The following is a 24,161-nucleotide window of genomic DNA, read 5'->3' on the forward strand; positions in this document are numbered from 1 at the left end:
CAAGCATAGTATAGGACCATACAGAAAAAGATGATCAAAATCGGTTAAATAGAACTGGAGTTAAAAATACTAAGAATGCTTTAAGGGGTATATGGTCTAGAAGCATGAATTTTAGGCATTTATTCAAGTAAGATTTTTAATACACAATTTTTTATATGGTTTTTATTGACATTTTAACAATACAAAAAAAAAACTTAAAAAAAACAAAAACTCAATATTCGCCGAGTACAGGCGTGTGAAGTGAGGTCTTCAAAAAAATTGTAGCGTCCCTGGTTGACATGATTTAAGCCCTTGTAGGGATGGAAAAAAATCAAACATATTCTTTATAAGCAAAGGTGCCGTCATCGGGTTGACCACTTTAAAAACTTGAAATCAAACAATTTTTGTAAAGCAATTTTTTTCGTTATTTTCGAATATTTTATACTTTTATACTTATAATCAAAATTTGTTCAAGTACGAACAGACGCGATAGAGATTAGTAAAAGTAGAAATTTCAAAGGAATCGGTTAGGTAGAACTGTCAGCCACCTCAAAAAAAGTAGTTTCGAGAAAACGGACGACACATCATGAAATCAGTTGTATGTCCTAAAATAATTCGAATTTCGAAAAATATTTTAAGGATCATATTTTTAAAAGTTTAAACATTCAAGATGTGGCAAAAAAATATTTTTTTAAATTTCTAGACCACTCCCTTATTGCAGGTTGAAAACTAAATTACACGTTAACGTTAGCGTTGAGTGTCGTTTTCAGAATCAAAGAGCCCAGCCACACATTTATCTCTGTAGGATTTTGTTAACTTAATCTTGTTAACCAATGCTATATCGCTAACATAGAAAAGTTCCGAAAACAAATAGGAAAATATTGGCAATACTGAAATATTTCTTGTTTTCAATAGTTTTCATAATTTTTAAAATACTATTTTTTAATTTTATAAAAATCAAACGTTCGTAGTATGTCGGAAAACATTTTTTAAACTACACTTTTCATTGTTTACTAACATATGTATACGCATTAACATATAGTCATTTTATAGATAATAAATTTCTGTTATAATTGTTTTGAAGTTATGTTAAGGCTATTCTGGTCTAGAAATTTGAAAAGTTTGAAAGCTCATACTTTTAAAAGTATGAGCCTTAAATGATTTTTCAAAATTCGAATTATTTTCGGAGACACAACCAGTTCTGTGACGTGGAGTCCGAACTATTAGAATCGTATCCTAATCATTAAACGCGTTTTTCTCGAAACTTCTGTTTTTGAGGTGGTTGACATGACACTTTAAGTTCTACTGAACCGATTCCTTTGAAATTTTGGTATATATTTTTTTACACTACTCGATACTCTGCATCGAACTTAAAAAAATGTTAATTATAAATTAATTTTATATTTCTAAAACATTCGAAAAGGTCAACAAAATTGGTTTTTAAACATTTTATATTTTCTATTCGACGCTGTTTTGTTATTTTTAATTAATTTTTTTTTGCCTTTGTTTTATGTTTGTATTTTTAAAATGCAATTAAAATCATAGAACTGTTTTTCATTTCTTTTGTCTTACTTGAAAAAAGCCTAAAAATCGTGCTTCTAGACCAGAAAACCCCCTTAAGCTGCCAGGGGTTATAAACTTCGGCTTGCCGAAGTTTACTTCCTTTCTTTTTTTGTTATAGCCTTAACGCATGACTCACAGGGTCTCCCCATCGTACGCTCCATCCCGTCGCCCTTAGCCACCCCCAGGTGCCTTTCTTGTCCAAACGGGCGCAACTAACATGTTTGTAATAACAACTGTCGCCGTCGTCGCCAGCCTCGTCGTTTTTGTAGTCTCTTCGTTGCTAAATAAAACAACAAATACAACTACAACTAGCCTCCCTCAATCGATTTCCCTCCCACTGAAGGGGACAGTCCATGCAAAATGAACAGCTGAGCAGCGGTTGAAGTCTACTTGCGTGTTTAAGGCATATGTACTTGCTATAAGTCTAACTCTCTCAACCAACTCACAGAAAAAAATTTCTTGGTGAGTCAGCCGGTTCTACAGTTAAAATGCTCCAACCGAAAATTAATTGAATGATAAACTCAACCAAAATTTGCAGTTATCATGCTCCAACCAACAATAATTGTTAGAATACCCTCCAACTTCTTTCCATTCACTACAGAAATCGAATTTACATATGATATGTGACACAAACATTTACCGTTTTTACAATAATGCTAATAAATAAAAAAAAAATTATGTGATCCATTATCCACTATTAATAAAAAAAAATAACAAACAAATTAACATAAAAAATTTCGATACATTAAATTAACATAAATTTACTGAGGCTGTTTGACTGTTTGAAATTGTATTAATGATAGGCTTATTCCCGTTCAATGGTCTTAACAAAAATATTATAATATCATTGTTTTCCTCTTTTTAAAAATTCAACTATACTGATGACAGATTTCCATAAAGTTTATTTTCTTTAAGCCATTTTACGTATTTTTTAAATGTGTTGACCAACCAGCACGCGCGTCTTTTTAACCTTTTTGGTTATGCTAAATCGCTGTTCATCTTCCGTTAGAAGCGTGTTACTAAAAACTTTAGATTAGTTGATACCTTTTATTCTCTTTTGAATAATATTTATTGAATTCTTTAATAAATGAATAATCTTTAGCTGGTGAAATGCATTATGAACAAGAAAGGAAGCAACATTCGACAGTCGAAATTTATATGCCCAGCAGCTTTTGCCAAAATTGAAAAGTTCTTTATAGCATCAAAATTTCGACTATATATATATTATATTTAAAAACATTGAGGCTATGATGATTTTATTCGATTATTATTCAATTATTCGAACGTCCTTATAGCAGATACATTATTGCGTAATTATATCGAAGAACTAATAAAAAAATAAAAAAACAAAGTTATAAATAGTTCTGCAATAGAAACACAACTTTAGGGAAAGTTATATGCAGATAGCTTTAAAACTGAAAGACTGGTTTGCGTAGAAACGGACAGACGGACATGGCTGGATCGACTGATGCTGATCAAGAATATATATTCTTTACAGGGTCAGAACTTCTGCGTTGCAAACTTTTGACAGAAATTATAATACCCTCTTCAAGGGTATACAAATACTGATTTTTATTGGTATTTCAGGATATGTATTATTAAATATTATATGTACACATAAAGTTGTATAATGCTTAGAAACAAAATGGAAGTTGGCGGGATCAGTTTAAATTGTTTTCTGTTTGTCAACCAGCTGATTGACAGTAAGACCGTAGCACACCCAGATACGATAAACTTTCATATCTTCGGTCACACCATAAAGAATAATAATTTTCTGTCAGCAAAGCTGTTTTTTGATCTGAGTACCAGTCTATAAGAACATGAGCTAGAAAGCCACGGTGAAAATTCGCTACAGTTCGCTGTTGCAATCAGTGCTGCGAGGCGGCCAGTTGACAGAGCCTTTTCGGCTGATTAACGTTGTCTGTGGGGCCGTACGGCCTTCCTGCTGGATGTCAAAGTCTTTATCTAAAATTGGGCGGAAGAAAAAGTCTTCCAACATGAAGCGACCATTGACGGTTACGGCTGCCCTGAAAGTTTCAGATCGCCAGCTTTTAAACTGAGCTCGCAAACGGTATTGAAACAGACAGACGGACGGACATACGGACAGACAAACATCGCTATATCGACACCCCTATTGATCCTGATCAAGAATATAACTTCTTACGGGGTCAGAAACGACTCCTTCACTGCGTTACAAACTTCTGACCAAAATTATAACAACCTCTGGGTATAAAAATTTAACAAGAAAGAAGCTTACTTCGGCAAACCGTAGTTTATATATCATTGCAGTTACTGTAAAAATTAATTATTCTTTAAAACATCTAAATTTCGAATTATATCCGTTTATAGTTAAAAACGAACTGGAGTTGTTAAGATTTTCAGCTCAACTATTCAAATGTTCCTATAGCAGCAATATGATGTCGTTTTCCGATTTTAATAAAATTAGAAACGTAATTTACTTTTAAAAAAATTAAAAAAAATATATGAAAAAAATTATAACTTTGCGGTTTTTAAATAATTTTCAGCATATGTCATATAGCTGCTATAGGAACGTTCCTGTTCGTAAATACAAGCGTAAATATATTACAGATAATGACATTGACGTGAAATTTGGACCAGATGTTGTTAACAGTCCTGCCAATTCAAGAAAAAAATAACTAGCACGAAATGTTAGGCCGGCGAAGTTTTAATTGAAAATGCTTAGAAACGGACAGACAGATGGACATGGCTAGATCGATTCTCCGAGTGATGCTAATCAAGTCGGACTGAAGGACGGGCAGACGGACATGTCTAGATCGACTCTCTTAGTCATACTGATAAAGAACATATATTCTTTATAGGGTTGGAAATATCTCCTTCAATGCGTTGAAAACTTCTGACTAAAATTATAATACCCTCCGAACAGGTAAAAAAAAGTAAGCTGGTCTTAAAACACCTTTAACTTACACAGTTTCTGAGTTCAAATTTTCTAAGGGGTAAATGATTAGACATTCAACTCAAATTTAGTTTTCCCCACTCATTATCTTCCTTAGAAGTGGTATATATACATTGTTTGGGTGTATACATTGTTTGTACATGGATGCTGTGAAATTTCTGTTCATGTCCATCCTCAGCAGCATTGCAATTGCATTGTAAAAAGCAGTGTGAATCGGGGACAGGGCGAGTGGTGTTTCTCTGCCACTCCGTGAGAACGTCGACATATCTAGAGCTTTAAGAGCTACAAATATTGGGACTGGGCATCCAGACGCTTGTGATGCTTGGCTAAGACCTCTCTTCATAGCAAACGCCTACGGCACCTACATTCTCAATGGTAGTTCCATACAAGTTTTTGGATTGAAGAAGTTTGTGTTAAAAATTTTCACCAAATGTCTTAATATATTTTTTCCATTAGAGAAGCAGGAAACATTTTTTTTGTTACCGTTGGGCTTTTTGATTACGAAAATAAAACATCCAAAAAAACACCTTACGGAAACTTTCACCCAAGCATTTGGCTGAAGGATTCACATCTTTTCCTGGAACTTATTTCTAGCAAGTTTTTTTGTGGTCGTTAAAATGTGGTAACAAAGATATTTTTTTTTATTACGCTGATATTAGATGGGCGGATGTTCTCTTACATGCTTATGTCAATATTTGCAATGAAGTTTTATTTTGTATACGTTTGTTAAATTTTATAGATTTAAATCTGGTGCACACGAGGGAAATAAGAAATAGAAACATCAAAAATAAAAATTAATTAAGCGCTACATCGAAAGCTGTGTTTTCTGCAGATTCTGATCGTTACAAACAAGGCTCTAAACAAATTTTTGTTAGTACTTCCCCCACAAGTCTAGCCATGTTCAATCATTTTTGCACTTATTTTTACATCGATTTGGCCAAAGCATTTGACAAAGCCTAACGGACATGACTAAATCGACTCGACTATTGACCCTGATCTAGATGTGTACTTTATCGTAGCTTTAACGCTTTCTTTTACCTGTTACATACTTTTGAACAAATACAATATATCCTTTTACTCTACCGAGTATACCGAGTATAATAAAACAGTTTATGCCTACAGATAAATAATACATTTTACAATAATAATAATTTTAAAATAAGGGAGTCCATCTGCACCGGAAAACCAATTTTAAATTTGTTAGGCAGTGTTAACGGTTATATAAGTACTGCGTAACAATAAGGGCCAAATTGAAATTTACTATTAATTTTTTATTTAATTAAGGTATCAATCGAAAAGGAAATGAGCATTCACTACTGCGAACGGGGTGTAGTTTAAGAACAACATTTTCTCCTGTTTGATAAAACAGTAGCCAATAGTCCTGTTTGTGTCCTGTTCAGTCTAGACGTTGTCTACGGGTTATAAAAACGTATATAAAAGTGTTTGGAGGCGGTGAAAGGGCAGAGGGTAAAGAAACACTTATAAGACTGCATAAGGCTGAACAATTGTTACATTAAGGAGACATTTTACCCTGATGCTTTTCAAAACAGTTTGTTCCAATTTCTGCTCGCTAACATGTTTGACAAACTATAGGCTTTAGAAAGGTTTTTTTCACGCAAATCAATAAGCCTCTCAGATAATTTCCAATTAACTCGTGCGTTTTAATTACAAAACTACAACAAACTGACTAAATGTGAGTCTTAAAACATGGTACAAAGTTTCATGCAAATGTATCTACTTCTAAAATATAAATCTCATATTTCCAAGCAAAACATTCATGTTAATAATGTTGTGATGTTTCACAAAATGGATAGATTTCTAAGCATTCGTTTTCCATTTAGAAATATGACTTTGTCTGCAGATTTTCAGGATAATCTGTTATACATCCGTTTCTCAGCTGCTAACCGATTTCAAAATAACCAAATCAAATAAATAACCAATTACTACAACAAATTGTAAAATAAATATTCCCCCGCAAAACAATCGTGTTTTAGTTGGCGCCATCTGACGATCAGGGATCACCACGGGCCTATCTTTTGACCATAGGATAGAGTTCTGCTGGCAGAGCAGCGGCAGAGCGGCGACAGAGGACTTAGTAACTCAATAAATTCTAAAATATTGATTTTGAATTTTTTTGCGTCTACAAATAACTAAGCTCTAATGCGTAGCCATAACTAGAATTTGCATGTCAAATCCAAAATCTCTAGCTTTTATAGTTTCCGAGATTTTGACAGACCGAAATGGCTAGATCGCCCCAGCTACCCATGTTATATGTAGTTTATAGGTTTAGAATAATATTAAAATTATTATTATTTAACATCAAGTTAAATAAGACCAAATTGAAAGCATTGCTAAAAATATTCTGTTTTTTAAGTTTTAGAACTAATTACATTATTTATTCAATATTTATAAAATTGTATCACTTAAAAAATATTTTAGGTTTATTAATTAAAATTAGATGTTAAAAACATTTTAATTGTTTATTTCTTTAGAAAAATGTTAGGTAAGATGTTTTGTAAGTAAGAAGAAGAAAGCCTTTAAAAAAACTTTAATTTGTAATCTTATGTAAATTTTTGACATGTGTGAGACTACTAAAAATAATGAGATAAAGTTCAACTTTTTTAACCTTCTGTTCTTGTCATTTGCATCACTTAAACAGCAGTTACAAAGTGCTCTGTTGAAGTGGATATAGTGCAATAAAGGGGCCTTTTTAGTTACAAAAGAAATAAGTTCCCAACCCTTAATATCAACTAGGCTTCGCCGGTATATAAACAAGTTATCCCATTTCGAAAGAAACGTAATCTAACAGTTTGCCTCGCCTCATCGCCATCGTCTTGAGCTTGTACTATGAAATTTCTGAAACATATGATTTCCAATAAAGTAAATAAAATATGGGGACTAACCTTAACCATTCTGACCAAAAACTTTAGGCCGAAGTTGCTTGTTTTCTGTAAGCGCTGCATTGTTGCCGCATTTCACAGGCGGAACCGCCACTCAACTTCCGGTTCAATAAACTTTGGCGAAGTGTTCGCGCACATAGTATGCCTCCGACTTTTTTCGCTCTCGCTCCTTCTTCGTCTCCATATAGAATTGTATATAATGATAACGATTTTCCCTTATTGCACTGCATAGTTGTGAGTGTGGCAACTTTTATAAACAGCTTTTATGTAGGTCTTGTCTGTCATAGTTGGTTTGTAGACTTGTACCGATTTTAACCTCTTAGGTGGCAAATATAATGCGGTCTACAATTGGCCAAACATACATTTGCTGCGTAAAAAAGTAATTGCAAATGTGGTAACCATGGCTACCAACTGATGAAATTAAAGACAAATCGTTAATTAAATTTCATTCTGTTTTATTTACATAGTGTCCATTTAACTTTAAATTTCCGCCTATGAGTTATTCCCTTACAAGCCAAACAGCTTAAGCGTATTTTGTACATTTAAGATGCGCTTCAATTATTTTTGAAAAAATTGCAGTGGTTGCAATTTTTTAAAACATCTTAAATTTAATTTATTGACGTATATATTTAAAACTATTAAAGCTATAACGATTTTCAGCTCAATTATTCAATCGTTCCAATGACAGCTATATGATATCGTTTTCTGATTTTTATAAAATTAAAAGCGTATTTCTGAGTTATTAAACCATTAGTATGTCAAAAAAAAAAATCTTTCAATATCATACAAAAAAAAGTGTTTTAATACCCTTGCAGAGGCTATTATAATTTCAGTCAGAAGTTTGCAACGCAGTAAAGGAGACATCTCCGACCCTATAAAGTATATATATTCTTGATCAGCATCACTAGGCGAGTCGATCTAGCCATGTCCGTCTGTCCGTCTGTCCGTCCGTTTATATGCAAACTAGTCTCTCAGTTTTAAAGCTATCTGCATGAAACTTTCCCAAAAGTTGTCTTTCTATTGCAGGTAGTATATAAGTCGGAACGAGCCGGATCGGACGACTATAGCATATAGCTCCCATAGGAACAATCGGAAAAATAAATGAAAAAAATTATAACTTTGCTGTTTTTTAATTTTTTGTTTAGTTCTTCGACATTTAGTAATGGTTAAATATTTCCGATTTACGGTTTAAATTTCATCAAAATCGGACGACTATAGCATATAGCTCCCATAGGAACAATCGGAAAAATAAATGAAAAAATTATAACTTTGCTGTTTTTCAATTTTTTGTTTGGTTCTTCGACATTTAGTAATGGTTAAATATTTCTGATTTACGGTTTAAATTTCATCAAAATCGGACGACTATAGCATATAGCTCCCATAGGAACAATCGGAAAAATAAATGAAAAAAAATTATAACTTTTCTGTTTTTTATTTTTTTGTTTTGTTCTTCGACATTTAGTAATGGTTAAATATTTCCGATTTACGGTTTAAATTTCATCAAAGTCGGACGACTATAGCATATAGCTCCCATAGGAACAATCGGAAAAATAATTGAAAAAAATTATAACTTTGCTGTTTTTTAATTTTTTGTTCAGTTCTTCGACATATAGCAATGGTTAAATATTTCAGAATTATGGTTTAAATTTTATCAAAATCGGACGTCTATATCATATAGCTCCCTTAGAAATAATAAAAATATATAAAATAACTATAAAATTAATGAGCTGCAAATCATCATAGCTTCAATGTTTTTAAACATATACGAAAGTAAATCATAATTTTAATGTTTTCAAAAATGTTTAATTCTTGCGATAGCTGCAAGGGTATATGAACTTCGGCTTGCCGAAGTTAGCTTTCTTTCTTGTTTTAACTTTGTTTTATTCACATTTTGATTGTTCCCATTGGGGCTATTTGATATAGTCGTTGAATTTAATAAAATAAAACCGTAATTTTAAAAAAAAAATAAACCTCTCGACGAGGTAAAATTCACGTGACACGCCACTTCACAATTGTTAACTAACAAGGCAGATTTTGTTGTACAGCTTTGTGCCGATTACAAAAAAAATTGAATGAAAAAACGAGAAAGGAAGCAATCTTCGGCAAGCTGAAGTTCATAAACCCTAGCAGCTTTTGCAAAAACTAAATATTCTTGAAAACATTAAAATTATGATTTACTTGCGAATAGACTATTGAAATGTCTCTTTAAAATCGAGGAAAATCGCCTTTGAATTTTCGCCAAAGGCGAGTCGCCTTCATTTGAAGAAAATTTGGGGTTATAAACATAAACATGGATTTGTAGAAATTCACATTAGAACATTTTGATACACAAAAAGAAATTGAAATTTAAAAAAATAAATCATTTTTATTTGGTTGTCGGCGAGAATCGAGCCCGGGTGTTTGGACACCTGAGTGTTTTCCCTTTTTCATCAAATACAATAGATAATGAATCCCGAGATGGGATTCGAACTCGTGCTGCTCAGATTTACTGCTCAGATTTGTGGTCAGGCAACTTAGTCGCTAGGCTACCATTAATCGGCTCAGTTAAAGGCTGTTTTTCTATATTTGAGGGATACTTCTTTCTTGATCTCAAAGGCGATTTCTCCTTTAAAAACCTAATGAATGACGTTGCTGAGCCGAACGCCCTTTGTCAGTCAAGTCATCCGACTGACATCGTTGACTTCGTCTTTTACGGTTCTTTTTCATTCGAGTTTCTTTTGTAAGTCAAAGTCTGGTTTTCTATTTTTAAAGGATATTACTCTATGGATCTCAAAGGCAAATTCACTATGAAAAACTTAACAATTGTTGTTGCTGTTGTCGTCCGAAAAAAAACAAAAAAAGGCTTTTTCCTATTTTTAAAAGTGTATGTTTAAGAACATTGAAACTATGATGATTTGCAGCTCCGGATACCGTTTTCTGATTTTAATAAAGTTAAAAACGAGATTATAAACTGTCAAATTTTTAATTTAATAAAAAAAAAATACAAAATAGATAAATTACATTAAAAAAAAAAAAATTTTAATATTTGTATTGTTCCAATGGGAGCTTTATGTTATAGTGATCCGATTTTGACGAAATTTGACAGTTATTCTAAAATATTTAACCATTAATATATGCAAAGAACTAAAACAAAATCAAAAACAGCAGACTTATAAATAAATTATAGTGTCAGTCAGAAGTTTGCAACGCAGTGAAGGAGACATTTCCGACCCTATAAAGTATATATATTCATGTTCAGCATCACTAGGAGAGTCGATCTAGCCATGTCCGTCTGTCCGTCCGTTTGTTCGTCTATAGGGTAAAAAATAGATTTATGGTGGTTAACCATGTTACGAATATCAAAGCTGTAAGTACAGGAAATTATATAAATGTACACTCATGAAGGGTATTTTATATCACATCCATCATTTAAAAGATGTTAAGGAGTAAATCATAGATATAGTCCTATATAACCCTGGCTTCGTCGGTTTGAAGGATGTTTAATTTCAAGTAATTATTAATTTTATTTTTTATAATAAAAATAAAAAGAGGTATGGCTCATGTTTATTTTTTTCTTTAAATTATAATAGTTACGGTTCCTTATTAAACTCAACAATGCCTTTAACCATTACTATATTTTATATTTTTTTTCGAGCTCTAGCATGCATATTAGCGAACTAATTTATTTGATACGGATAAAGATGGCATTTCTAAAACGATCTATTTCTAAAACTAAGCTATAAATAAAGTAGGCAAATAATAGTACAAATTTGTAGAGTAATTTTATAAATCAATGAATCCAAACGTTTTTTGGCGATTAAAATTTATAAGCCAGTGTTATGGAAAATTGTACATTGAATATTGTTTTTTAAATAGATTTAGTGATTTTATAATTAAACAAGAAAGGAAGCAAACTTCGGCAAGCCGAAGTTCATATAACCTGGCAGCTATTGCAAGAATTAAATAATCTTGAAAGCATTAAAATTTTGATTGACTTGCGTGTATGTTTACATTGAAGCTATTTGAACCTTATTTGATAGTTCCACTGCAGCTATATGATATCGTTTTCCGATTTTAATAAAATTAAAAGCGTAATTCTGAACTGAAATTATTAATTAATCATAAAGAATTAAAAAAAAAATTACAAAATAAAAAACTTAAATTAAAAAAAAAATTTTTTTAATATTTTTATTGTTCTCATGGGAGCTTTAAGTTATAGTCGTTAGATTTTGATGAAATTTAAACCGTAAAAAAACGTATAAAAAATTTAAAAACACCAAAGTTATAATATTTTTGTATTTATTTTTCCCGATTGTTCCTATGGGAGCTATATTCAATGGTCTTCCGATCCGGCTTGATCCGACTTATATACTACCTGCAATATAAAGACAACTTTTGGGAAAGTTTCATGCAGATAGCTTTAAAACTGAGAGACTAGTTTGCGTAGAAACGGACGGACAGGCAGACGGACAGAAGGACATGGCTAGATCGACTCTCCTAGTGATACTGATCAAGAATATATATACTTTATAGGGTATATATATTGCGTTGCAAACCTCTGACTGAAATTACAATACCCTCTGCAAGGGTATAAAAACAATTTTTTTAATACTAACTTTCTTTCTTTTATTCCACAAAAAATAAATTAACACTGATTAAACGGTAACTCCTCATGTTTTAAGTATAAAACTTGTACCACATCAGCTTTTAATGCTTACACATAACCCTGTAAGGGAACAAATTGTGACTGAATTAAAAAAGACAAACTAATATTAAATTATGTTTTAGGAAACTCAATGTGGAGTTCAACCCCAAACACAAACGCAATGAAGGTATTTGCTGGTAGACATTCTTCTAGTTCTCGCCTTGTGCACATAATTATATATTCCTGTCATGTCGGGTCAGCCAAATGTCATCATCTTGTCATCATCCCTGTTACGAACTTTCTATCTCCAGTTTGTTAATAACAAACTCTTGATACTGTCGTTTGTTCCGATATTTCTTATTCGGGGTTGTCACAGAAATTTCTTCGATAATAATAAGTCCATAAAGTCGATCCGAACAAAGTTGACAAAGATATGAGCATTAAGAAAAAACTGATTTTCTCGAAATGGCATGTTTGGATGCGGTGACCAAAATTTAAATTGGAGATACTATACCCAAATTTCTTAAGTCGAATAATTTTTTCCGATAAAAATAGATTTAATATTACCTAAAAAACAAGTTTTTTTTAGTCATAAAAAATATGTTAATTTTGTCACAAAATTCTTCTATTAAAGAGTAGTTTATAAATTTGAACTCAAGTTAATTTACACTTTTTGTTTTAGATTATCTAGTTCTATGAATTTTAATCACTGAAAAACAACTTCAGAAACTTTCCGTGAAGTAGTAGTTTACTTTCAAGACACACTTCATAAAATTAAACGCAGTTTTTTCTTCGGGTTCATCGCTGCCGTACAAAAGAAACTATGTAAAATCAACTATTTATTTGTTAAAACCATCCCAACCTAGGAAAAATTGTTAATTTCCCATGAAATGGTAATTAAAAAAAAATAGTTAATTACACTTAAAAATAGTTGCATTACTAATAAATAGTGGCATTGCCAAAAAATGGTATGTTGACTATATAACCATAAAAATTATGCACAGGCATTTATTATAGTCTCCAGGGGTATTAAAATTCGGCATGCAGAAGTTTGCATCCTTTCTCGTGGTTTTTATTCCTTGAATATAAGCCGAGATTTAAAAAAGAAAAGATCATTTAAGAAAATAAACAAAAAACTTTGCTTTGAAATATTTTTAAATTTGTTGTGAGTAATAAATGTAAAATTTTGTTGGTTAGAGCTAACAATGGTCTGCTAACATTAATCTAAAAAACTAATTTAAAACAATAACAATAACTAAGATCTCTTATATCTAGACATTTGTGGCTTAAGGTATGAACAAATTTGGGACGAAATATTAGGAACAGATTTTTCAAAACATATAAATGGATAAACAAAGTTAGTACACAAAACTCGAAAAGGTTCGTGAAGTGCATAATTAGACCTACAAATTGGCAAAACAAAAACATTTTTTTTATTTTACAAATAATTTACAGATAAATAACGGCAAATTCCCAGTTAAAAATTTTTGGAAAAGGTAAAGTTTAGTAGGGTATCAAGTCAGCAGAACAACTGTTTTAAAAAAAATCCTTAAAACAGAAGCGGGAAAATTTTTTCACAAATAATTTACGGATAAATAACGGTAAATTACCAGTTAAAAAATTTTTGGAAAAGTTCAAGTTAGCAGAACATCTCATAATTAAAAACAAATTGACCGGTAAATTTTTTTCTTTGACGAATAATTTACAGATAAATAACGGCAAATTGTCGATAAGAAAAAAGTTAAAATTTCAAAAGTTGTTCTGCTAACTTTATGCACATTTTAATCTTGCTAAGTAGGGTGGTAATTGGCTACGCGGGCCCAGTTAAGATGTCACAGTAAAAATATAAATAATTATTTTTGAACTGATTCTATTAAATTCTGTTGGTGATTGAGAGCTCCAAACGCATGAGCAATATTCAAGAATTGGGCGAACTAATCTAACATACAGTGCTTTAGTTGTATAAGGATCATCAAACTCTTTTTTAGCCCATCTTCTAAAAAAAGCTAGGACTCCATGCGATTTATTATCTTTGACTGGAATATGACTATTAAAACATAATTTGCGATCAAATAGTACTGCATCATTTACTTTAGTTAGTTGCTCCAAAGACAAGTTTCCAAGGATATACGAAATAGGATGGACAGAAGTTCGATAAAATTATATGGACTTGCATTTAGAATGATCCAGTTATAAAAGGTTGTTCGAACACAAGAAAGAACGCTATAGTCATGTTTGCCGACTATTAGATGACCGTTACTCAGGTAACAAATTTTTAAATTAATATTCCCTATCGAACTGCATTGACAACACTATAACAAAAATTGTTCAGCACCCCACACCACTATATCCCCAGCTATTGCAAAAATTAAACATGCTTTTAAACAACTGCATTTTGATTTTTAGGCGTATACGTTTAAAAAAAAAAGTAAAGATTTCATGATTTTCCTCTGAATTATTCGATTGTTTCTACCGATAGTTGTCCGATTTTAATAAAAAATAAAACTATAACACTTAAATATTAAACCTAACTGTATTAAAAAATTAAAAAACATCAAGGTTATAATTTTGTTTTTATTTTTTTCCGATAGTTCCAAGTTTAATAAAATGAACACCGAAATTGTATAATATTTCTTAAAGAACCAAAAAAAATTAAAAATCAGCACAGTTATAATTTGTATCTTTGTTTCACGCAGATTTCAAGCAGATTCCTTTAAAACTAAGAAACGAGTTTACATAGAAATGAGTGACCGAAAAACGGACAAGGTCAGATCAACTCTCCTAGTTATGCTGATCAAGAAAATATATACTTTATAGGGTAGCAAATGTCCCCTTCAATGCGTTGCAAACATTTGCCTAAAAAATAAAAACATCCATAGCAGAATGCAAATAAAAGTTAGAATGAATGTTAATTACCTTCTGTATTACCAGTTGTGTTCACCATTGTCGAACTATTTTTTTTCTGTGATCAAACGTAAACAAAAGTACAGAAAAATGTACGGATTATCCCAAAAAATAAAGCTCTGAAAATAAATAAATAAACACACAAATTTAAAAAATATCTTTCAAAATGGGAAAATTATTATTTATATAATTGTAATTCGATTTGACCCAAAGTGAAGTACTGGGTATTGAATAAATTATTGTAGAATGTCAATTAAATTTTAACTTAACACGTTTCCTGATAAATGAGTCTTGAAAATGTGCTGCTAAAAATTGCTATAATATTATGATTAACAAGATAAATTTCGGAAAGCTGCCCCTGCTGACCTTGCAGTCATTGCAAAAATTAAATTTTCTTGATAACATTTAAATTTCGATTTAAAAGCGTTTATGTTGAAAAACATTGAAGCTGTGATGATTTTCAATTCTTCAATTATTCGATTGTTCAAATGGAACTATTTAAAAACAAGAAAGAAAGCAAACTTCGGCAAGCCGAAGTTCATATACCCTTGCAGCTATTGCAAGAATTTAACATTTTTGAAAACATTAAAATTATGATTTACTGCGTATATGTTTAAAAACATTGAAGCTATGATGATTAGCAACTCAATTATTTGATAGTTATTTTATATATTTTTATTATTTCTATGGGAGCTATATGATATAGACGTCCGATTTTGATAAAATCTAAACCATAATTCTGAAATATTTAACCATTGCTATATGTCGAAGAACTGAACAAAAAATTGAACAACAGCAAAGTTATAATTTTTTTCATTTATTTTTCCGATTGTTCCTATGGGAGCTATATGCTATAGTCGTCCGATTTTGATATAATTTAAACCGTAAATCGGAAATATTTAACCATTACTAAACGTCGAAGAACTAAACAAAAAATTAAAAAACAGCAAAGTTATAATTTTTTTTCATTTATTTTTCCGATTGTTCCTATGGGAGCTATATGCTATAGTCGTCCGATCCGGCTCGTTTCGACTTATATACTACCTGCAATAGAAAGACAACTTTTGGGAAAGTTTCATGCAGATAGCTTTAAAACTGAGAGACTAGTTTGCATATAAACGGACGGACAGACGGACAGACGGACGGACAGACGGACATGGCTAGATCGACTCTACTAGTGATGCTGATCAAGAATATATATACTTTATAGGGTCGGAGATGTCTCCTTCACTGCGTTGCAAACTTCTGACTGAAATTATAATACCCTCTGCAAGGGTATAAAAAATAAAATTCGTTAATCTGAACAATCTATCAAATTATTACTATGTCAAAAGAAATTTTTAAAGTTTTTACTATAACTTTAATTAACCCTCATTTCCCAACCGCCCGGAGGTAGATGATAAGGCGCGTTATTTTTTAATGTGGTTTCCCCCAAATCGTTGGTTCCTAGTATTCGTACTGATAGCTTTATATATAGAGATAAGTGAACTCCCTGCAAGGCAGAGGAAGAGGGAGGACGACGGAATTATTTGTTGACAATTTCTATGAAAATGCAGGGAGAGATAGAAAACGTATGGTTCTTATGGAGACACTTAAATTCGATAATAGATCGACTTTTTGCTTAGTTTCTTTGTTTAGAAAATAGCTAGAGCTTTGATGAAAACATCAAATGAATCGTTGAAGTTTAAAGAAAGTTTTACCGAAGAAATTTTTGATATTCTGTTAATAAGTTCCATTTTTCGACGTTTAAAGAGATTTTTGGCTAAATTGTAATTTTGGAGTGAGTTAAAAATAGTAAAAAGCCTTAAGTCTAATCGGTCAAATTTTTAAACATTAATAATGCCTTAAACTATTAAACTAAATCTTAGCAAATAAGTTTAAAGTTATGAGAATGTAATAAAAATGCATATTAATATTGTTAATCAGTGTTTCCTAGTTTTCGTACTGATAGTTTTATGAGGGGGCATTCTGGTTTAGAAATTTGAAATTCGATTTTTTGTTTGCATATTTTAAAAGTAAAGACTGTCAAAAATACAATTCCTAAAGATTTTTCAAAATTCGAATTATTTTAGGAGATACATCGCATTATGTGACGGAAAAATCTAAACATTTTTGTTTTCAAGTCGACGTTATTTTGTTATTTTTTTTTTTTATGTGGTCAACCAGATAGCGGCATCTTTATGAATGAAGAATGTGTTTGCTTTTTTTTTCGATTTCTACAAAGTTGAAATCTTGTCAACCAGGACGCACCGATTTTTTGAAGAACACACTCCACTTTTCTTAAACTCTCAAAATGTGAATAAAAAACTTTTAAAAAATGTATGTTAAAATGTTTTTCTTTTTTTTATCTTGCTTGAAAAAATGCAAAAAATTGCAACTCTAATTGGTAAAAGCTATCTTGACCCTCTGGTATTAAAAGGCAGTTAATTCTAACAGTCCAAAATGCCTCGAAGCAATTCGATTTTATTCGGATTTATTATTTCACTGTCTTTAGTTAAAGATTTAGTTACTTATTTGTAACTGTAAATAATAATGAGCAATTTTGCATTTTTTGGGTCGTTTTCGTAGCTTTATATCAATTTTTCCAAATAAGTTTAAACGCAAAAATGTTAATAGAGTACTTTTACATTCATTGAAGTTTTTTACAGCTGTATATGCACAAGGATGGACGCAAGTTGGATGGAAATAATCAGGTGATACTCTTGATATAGTCTTGAACAACAAAGTTCCGAGACTACCATATACCAGTTACTCAAATTCATAACTAACTGTTGAGCTGCACTGCCAACACTAAAAGCTAAGAGCGTGCAGCAGCCCCACCTCCCGCTAACAATTATATCACTCTGCCTCTCTAAATTAGCGATCACCACGGGTTTATCTAATGAGCAAAGGTTAGTGTTTTGCATGCACAAACAGCTAAAATAACTTCTAAAAAAATAGCTCGTTTTAAAACATGTTGCGTCTACCGATAGATATCACCAAAATACACTTATACAGCCCAATAACTAATCTGTACCACGTCTCAGAGTAACATCACAGACTTTCGCGATTTGTGAAATAAACTTGCGCTGCGTAAGAATAACGAACGGACAAACGGCCAGACAGACAGACGAACATGGCTAGGTGACTCGGATTGTGATCCTGTTCAAGAATATATATACTTTATAGGGACGGAAAGCGTTTCCGTTTCTACCAGTTACAAACTTTCACCGAATACAATATACCCTTTTGAAATGGATTTTAGAGAGAAGGCAATGACTTCAACGTCTATTACTCATATGTTCATTACCTCTGCACATATGACCTTGTTCCAGTTTTTTATTCACGTTTCCCTCTGTTACTCCTCTGTTAACTACCGAAAGACATTCTGATAAGCATTGAGCTGGCGTCATAAGATCCACAGCAAATAAATTTATTGTTTTAAATGCTAGACCTTGACATAAAATCAAGAAAAAACGCTATAGTCGAGAGCCCCGTGTATAAGATACCTGGAACTTAGCTAACTAAGTTCAATATAAATATTCCCCTGACAATAATCGAGAACAAGTAGTGTTCGGTATCAAAGTTGCCAAAAGACAATGAAAAAGGGGCCAACACAACACGCTTTGGACAATAAGTTCATTAAATTAAGAATAATGACAACAGAAACACATTTATATAAAAACAAACTGAAAAGCGCTTGATAAAAAGAAACTCCAAGAAAATAATTTTATTTTCGTACCATAACAACTCTTGCTTTGTTTCTAAAAAAATTCTTGCGGAAACTAGAAACTGAACAGGTGCCATCACATAATAATTTTTAAAAAGTCATATATATATTACTATTAACCAAATCTGTTATGCAACAATGTTCATAAAACTTCAAGTTATCGCAAAGTATTTTAAAAGATTTAATTTGTGATCATGCGGATCTGAATCCGTCAGCCAAATGCTTTGCGAAAAGTTTCCGAGCGTTTTTTGCGAAAGCTAACAGAGAATTAACAGAGGGAACTTAGATTTCGTGTGAATCTTTCGGAATTGAAAACTGGAACAGGTCTGGGAAATTCGAATCCGTGTGAATCTGGAAAAGGGCTGATATAATATATTAGGGGCGGAATCGCTTCTTTCTACAGGTTGCATACTTTTCAACTTATACCCTTATATACCCTTTTCTCTACTAGTAACGGATATAATTGGATTTTAATACCATTCCTTGATTTTTAGGTTGTACTTTCGTCGATTGCACCGACTATTATTATTAGATTGAAAACCCATTACTAAGATAACTAATTTAAAATAATCATGTTTTAGGTGGCGCCATCTACCGGAAAATGTAAATACTGCTTAACTAATTGTCAAAATTGTACGCAGCCTCTACAATACTGTTAATTTTATTCTTATAACCGCTAATGCTATTTGCTTTGACTTGAAATGTAGAGTGTTCACCACTAATGCGTGTAGATAAAAACAATAGCGGGACGAAATCAGAGCAGGCATCATAAAAGCATAGGAGTTTGTTGATGTACTCAGGGGTGCTCACGCCTATGCATATGGAGCACAATTGTTTTTGTAAATGCACATGGATGCACAGATATGAGGGCCGGCACATTATAAAATATAGTCCCAATATGACATTAAGAAATTGCCTCTTATTTAAACATAATCATGGTACAGTTAAGCAGTTACAGTTACAATGCACAAATACAAAAATATAAATTTTCGGTTTTAAATGAATTAACTGCATCTCACTTATCTCATTTTACCTTATAAAAAGTCCACCCTAAAGTACACGCATACACATGTTGCGCACATTTCACTAGCTTACAAAATTAAATCGATAATTTACTTAAGAGTTTACCGTTTAAAAAATTGTATATTTTTGTAGTTTAAATTTTTTAATTTATTTTTAAAGTGAAAGTAAAGTTTTCCCGTTTTTCTAATTATTTTATTAAGTTTTTAAGTTAAGTAAACCAACTTTGATCAGCAATGATTAATTTATTAGTTTAATGCAATGTTCTTCTTTCCCTTACATGTTGATAAAAATTAGTTTGGTAATTTAGGAGGCCACACTAAATACACGCACCAAAACCGAAGTTATTTTGAAGTTATATTAATCGCCGTTGGCATCTGTTATCGGAGGCAACAGAGGTCTTGTGGATTTTTAAGATAATTAGTTGGTTAGAAATTAAATATTTTATTTTAGAGCCATTCTTGAATTAGCATCTTTTAATTATTTATTTAACGATTGATTGTGAAGTTGTTGAATAATTAGTACACTGAGTTGTAAATGAGCGAATTTGTTATTTCTGAAGTCGAGATAAAACATAAATGAAAGGCAATAAATCGAATTTAGAAATTTAAACATTGTCACATATATCAAATTTTTCTTTTTCAAACCATGAATGAACAAAAAACAAATGTTCATTTCTGTAGTAAATTGTCGATTTTGTAAGCTAGTGTTGTTACGGGGAAATAAATGAAACAAAGCGCAAAGGCAAACGCAAACACAAAGCAAATACAGCGATGGCGCGGAGATGCGATCTTGAACTGTGTAAAAAAAAGTTGATATATGGAGTAAATTTCCAATTTAATTTTGTAAACTAGTGTTCTTAAGGAAATAAGTGAAACAAAGCGGAAAGGAAAAGAACACAATGCAAAAACTGCGCTTACGCGGAGTGTCTGTGGTTGCAACTGCGCAGTAAGGGAACAAAAAGGGATCTTGAACCGGCTCAAACCAGATTTCACTCAGTGCAGTGTTGGAGTTTTTTTTATGTACGTACGTACCTACAGTTTCCTCTGCAATAGAATTAGTTTGCACACAAACAATTATTAAAACTTTTGTAAAGACGACGGAAACACGAAAACTTTAAAATATTCACAGTTACAGTATTTGCAGAAGAGTTCTGCCTTTCTCTCAGTTGTGATCGCTTCGGCGAAAATTATACGAATGAGCAAGGAAGAAACAGAAACCAGAAAGGAAAACCGAAGCAGCGACGCAGCGTCTCGGTCGGTAAACACCAGCTGTGCTTTTTTTGTCCGTCAAAAAACTGCGATGAGCGAGAAAGAGATGGTAAGTGCTTCTTTTGTTTGTTTGCCTTGGGCGGTTGCAATTTAAATGACAATTTCGAATTTCGAAAAGTCAGTTGATCGCACAACCAAACTAATTCGATTTTTAATCTTGGTAAATTGTAAAATAATAATAAAGAAGAGAAATTCTGAAAGCTGAAGTTTATACTCTTGCAGCTATTCCAAAAATAAAATATTTCTTAATATATGTTTACCAACAGTAAAGTTAATCTAATTTTCCACTAAATTATTTCATTGTTCCGATTTTTATTTATAAAATAATAAACCCATACAATTCATAATTCATTATAACAGCGAAGTTGTAATTTTTTAATTATTTGTCCGATTTAACCCATGGGAGCTATATGATATTGTCGTCCGATTTTAAGGAAACAAAATTTTTGTTAGCAAACCCGTAATTTTGGAATATTAAACCAACACTATATTTCAAAGAATATTAAAAACTGCAAAGCTATAATTTTTGTTCAATTATTATTTTATTTGTATAATTGTTCCAAAGGAAGCTACATACATATATGAAATAGTCTCCTGATTTAAAAAAAAACTAATACCGTAGTTCTGAAATATTTAAACAATATTAAATCATACGGAATATGAAAACAGAAAAGATATAATATTTTTAAACGCCGTGCAAGCTTATTAATTAAAAAGCTTATCAATTTTGGCGCCCATTATGCAGACAATTCTTAATGGCAGACAAATTATTTTGGTCATATTTAGACCCCGCTTACACTGGGTTTGGTTTTCAAGTTAAGTTGAATTTGTATTTCTGAAGTTCTCCGTGCCATTAATAATAAGACTGGCTTCCAAATTTAAATCGGCAAATCCTTCAGAGATCAAACCTAGTTTTTTCTGATTTCAGAAAATGGGACTCAAAGTTTTCGTTGAATGGCCCACTTGTTTTAAGGTGCATTAACAGTTTCATCCGTTCTCATGCCTATTTTGATTTTTGACTCCAATTCTGCTTTTAAGATTTCAGTCATTAATAGCTATTTAACTTTAATAAAGCGTTCTTAAACTTTTTCATTCATGTTATGAGGATTGGTTTCTCAATAAAAATACACGCCCAAGAACCGCAATTAATGTTCTGGCTAATTATTAATCCAAAGATACATTTATTTATAAAAAAATTGGCATTAAAAGTTTGCAACAAGACCGACTTCTTGAAAAATAATGGCCGAAACCGTTATTTTTTTTGTTTATTTGTCAACAAATCCTATAATATGAACTTTATAAAAAAGTTGTTTGAACAAAAGATACAGATCCAGTTGAAATACACATTTTATGTTTTGTGACTTTTTTGCGTAAAGCTAATAGTTTACGAGAAAAATGCAGAAGACTGTTGCCCTTAAACCGAGCGCTCAATGAATTGGACAGTAAACACTTATCGGTATTCTACAAAACTATTGCTTAATTGTTGATCTCTAAGGTTTTCGCATATCTAATGCTTGCCGCCTGATAAAACTTTATGATTCTCAAACATAATATCAGTTTACAGTGTAAACTTTACAGTCAAATATTATCAAAATTTTGTTGCATATCAGATCCGGCTTCCATTGCCGCATAAAAATGCATTTAGCATAATGCGCTTTTATTTACACAGGGAATCCCAAAAGGCTAAATGCCGCATTTAAAATAAATGCGATAAATAAATGCTATTAAAAATCATTCGTCCCGAACAATTTTAGAAAAAAATACCGGAAAATACTGATTTTTAACTATATTTTTTTCGTGCCACCACTATAACAGCTGTTTTCTATATGCAAGGATGGCGCAATTTTTGTTATATTTTTAATATAATATCTATTTTGCGTAAAAATGAAAACAAGAGCAATCGCAGAAAATTCTGGTTGCAGTACCACAATGCGTTACTGCTGGATCTCTGGCAGGAAAAAACTGTCACAGCTAACTGACCTTAGCAAACCCGTCGAACAACACCATCCTTGTCGTCCAAGTGGCCAAATGCCTCGGTCGCATTATGGATGACCTGTTGGGCATTAAAGATATCCGTAAACTCGCTCATATTCATGATTTGTAATTCATTTTGTTTTGATTTACGACAATTCAAAAGAACACAAATCCAGATCAGCTGTTTGTACCTCTCACATGTCGGAGTAGCATTAGCTAAATGCTAATTGAATAAAGCACATTTAAAAAGTGCACTTATGCAGCAATGGAATCTGGCTATTATTTGTATTCAGTAGTATTTACAGATGTGGTGCAAAAAGGAAGGCAGGAGTGAAGGAAGAAATGAACGATGGGAATAAAGGATCCGCAGGCAAAAATTTGTCCTACTTATGTATATCGCATATCGATAATGTCACGAAACCGATAGAGTACCGATATCATGCAGGAAGGAAATAATGTATCGATAAGCGTTAATCAAGTTTGCTCATCCCCATCCAGGTTATGTTGCCAGATTCGGCGCTCGTTTCAAATGTCGGCTAAAAACCAAACTATTTTGGTCGATATCTCGTTAAATAATAACTTTTTCGAATACAGTCACAGCACATAAAATGGGTATTTCAATTATAACTTGAACTTTTGGTTGCATGAGTTTTTTGATAAGGGTCTCATTTTGCAAGATATGGTTGAAAAAACCAAAAATAAGGGTCTTACCACTATCTTTGACCTATTTATTCGAAATCAGAACCCCAAAATGCATGGATCCTGAAAATTTGAAAATAATCGGGCGTTGGGGCTTTTATGAAGTTCAGACAAAAATTGCAGTTTTCGTTGCTTAATAGCTTTTGAAACCATTTATGCAGAAAAATTGGTTATATACCAAAAGTTTAGGAATCTGAAGGGCTATAAACGTAAAAAATTAAACAAAAATGGACTCAAACAATTTTTAAAAATTGGCAAAAATGTAAAAAAAAATAATTAATATTTAGATATTTTAAAGAACACAGGAACCATACACTTCTGATAATATGCCTGTGAAGCGGATCTTTACGCATGAAAACCACCCGAAACATTCATCAAAGGTAGTAAGGCAGTGGTTGCAGAAATAAAATACTTCAAGTTATGAAATGGCCAGCGCAAGTCTAGCCTTTAATCCAATTAAGAATCTTTGGAATTAAGAATCTCAAAAAATTTGACGATTTGTGGGATGGAATTCAAGAAGCCTCGTACTCCATCCCAAAGGAACGTTGCCAAAAGCTGGTGGAGAGCATGATCCGCAAATGCT

At 32.0% G+C, this 24,161-nt stretch overlaps 1 protein-coding gene across 2 annotated transcripts in view; it reads right to left on the reverse strand.

The window, feature by feature from the left end:
• LOC108149854 (stathmin) overlaps positions 1-20,826 on the reverse strand; it is a 48,509-nt gene extending 27,683 nt beyond the window's left edge. Inside the window, exons 1-2 of one of the 2 annotated variants that reach the window (XM_041708781.1) lie at positions 20,669-20,826; positions 14,918-15,024 (exon numbers count right to left, since the gene is read on the reverse strand). In XM_041708781.1, coding sequence (XP_041564715.1) covers positions 14,918-14,945 — 28 coding nt within the window. In that variant the 5' untranslated portion in view covers positions 14,946-15,024; positions 20,669-20,826. The remainder of the gene's footprint in view (positions 1-14,917; positions 15,025-20,668) is intronic. The other variant, XM_041708782.1, reaches the window with a different exon arrangement.
• Positions 20,827-24,161: the final 3,335 nt, after the last annotated feature.

The sequence above is a fragment of the Drosophila elegans genome, unplaced genomic scaffold, assembly GCF_018152505.1.
Source record: "Drosophila elegans isolate 14027-0461.03 unplaced genomic scaffold, ASM1815250v1 contig_397, whole genome shotgun sequence".
Lineage (NCBI taxonomy): Eukaryota > Metazoa > Arthropoda > Insecta > Diptera > Drosophilidae > Drosophila > Drosophila elegans.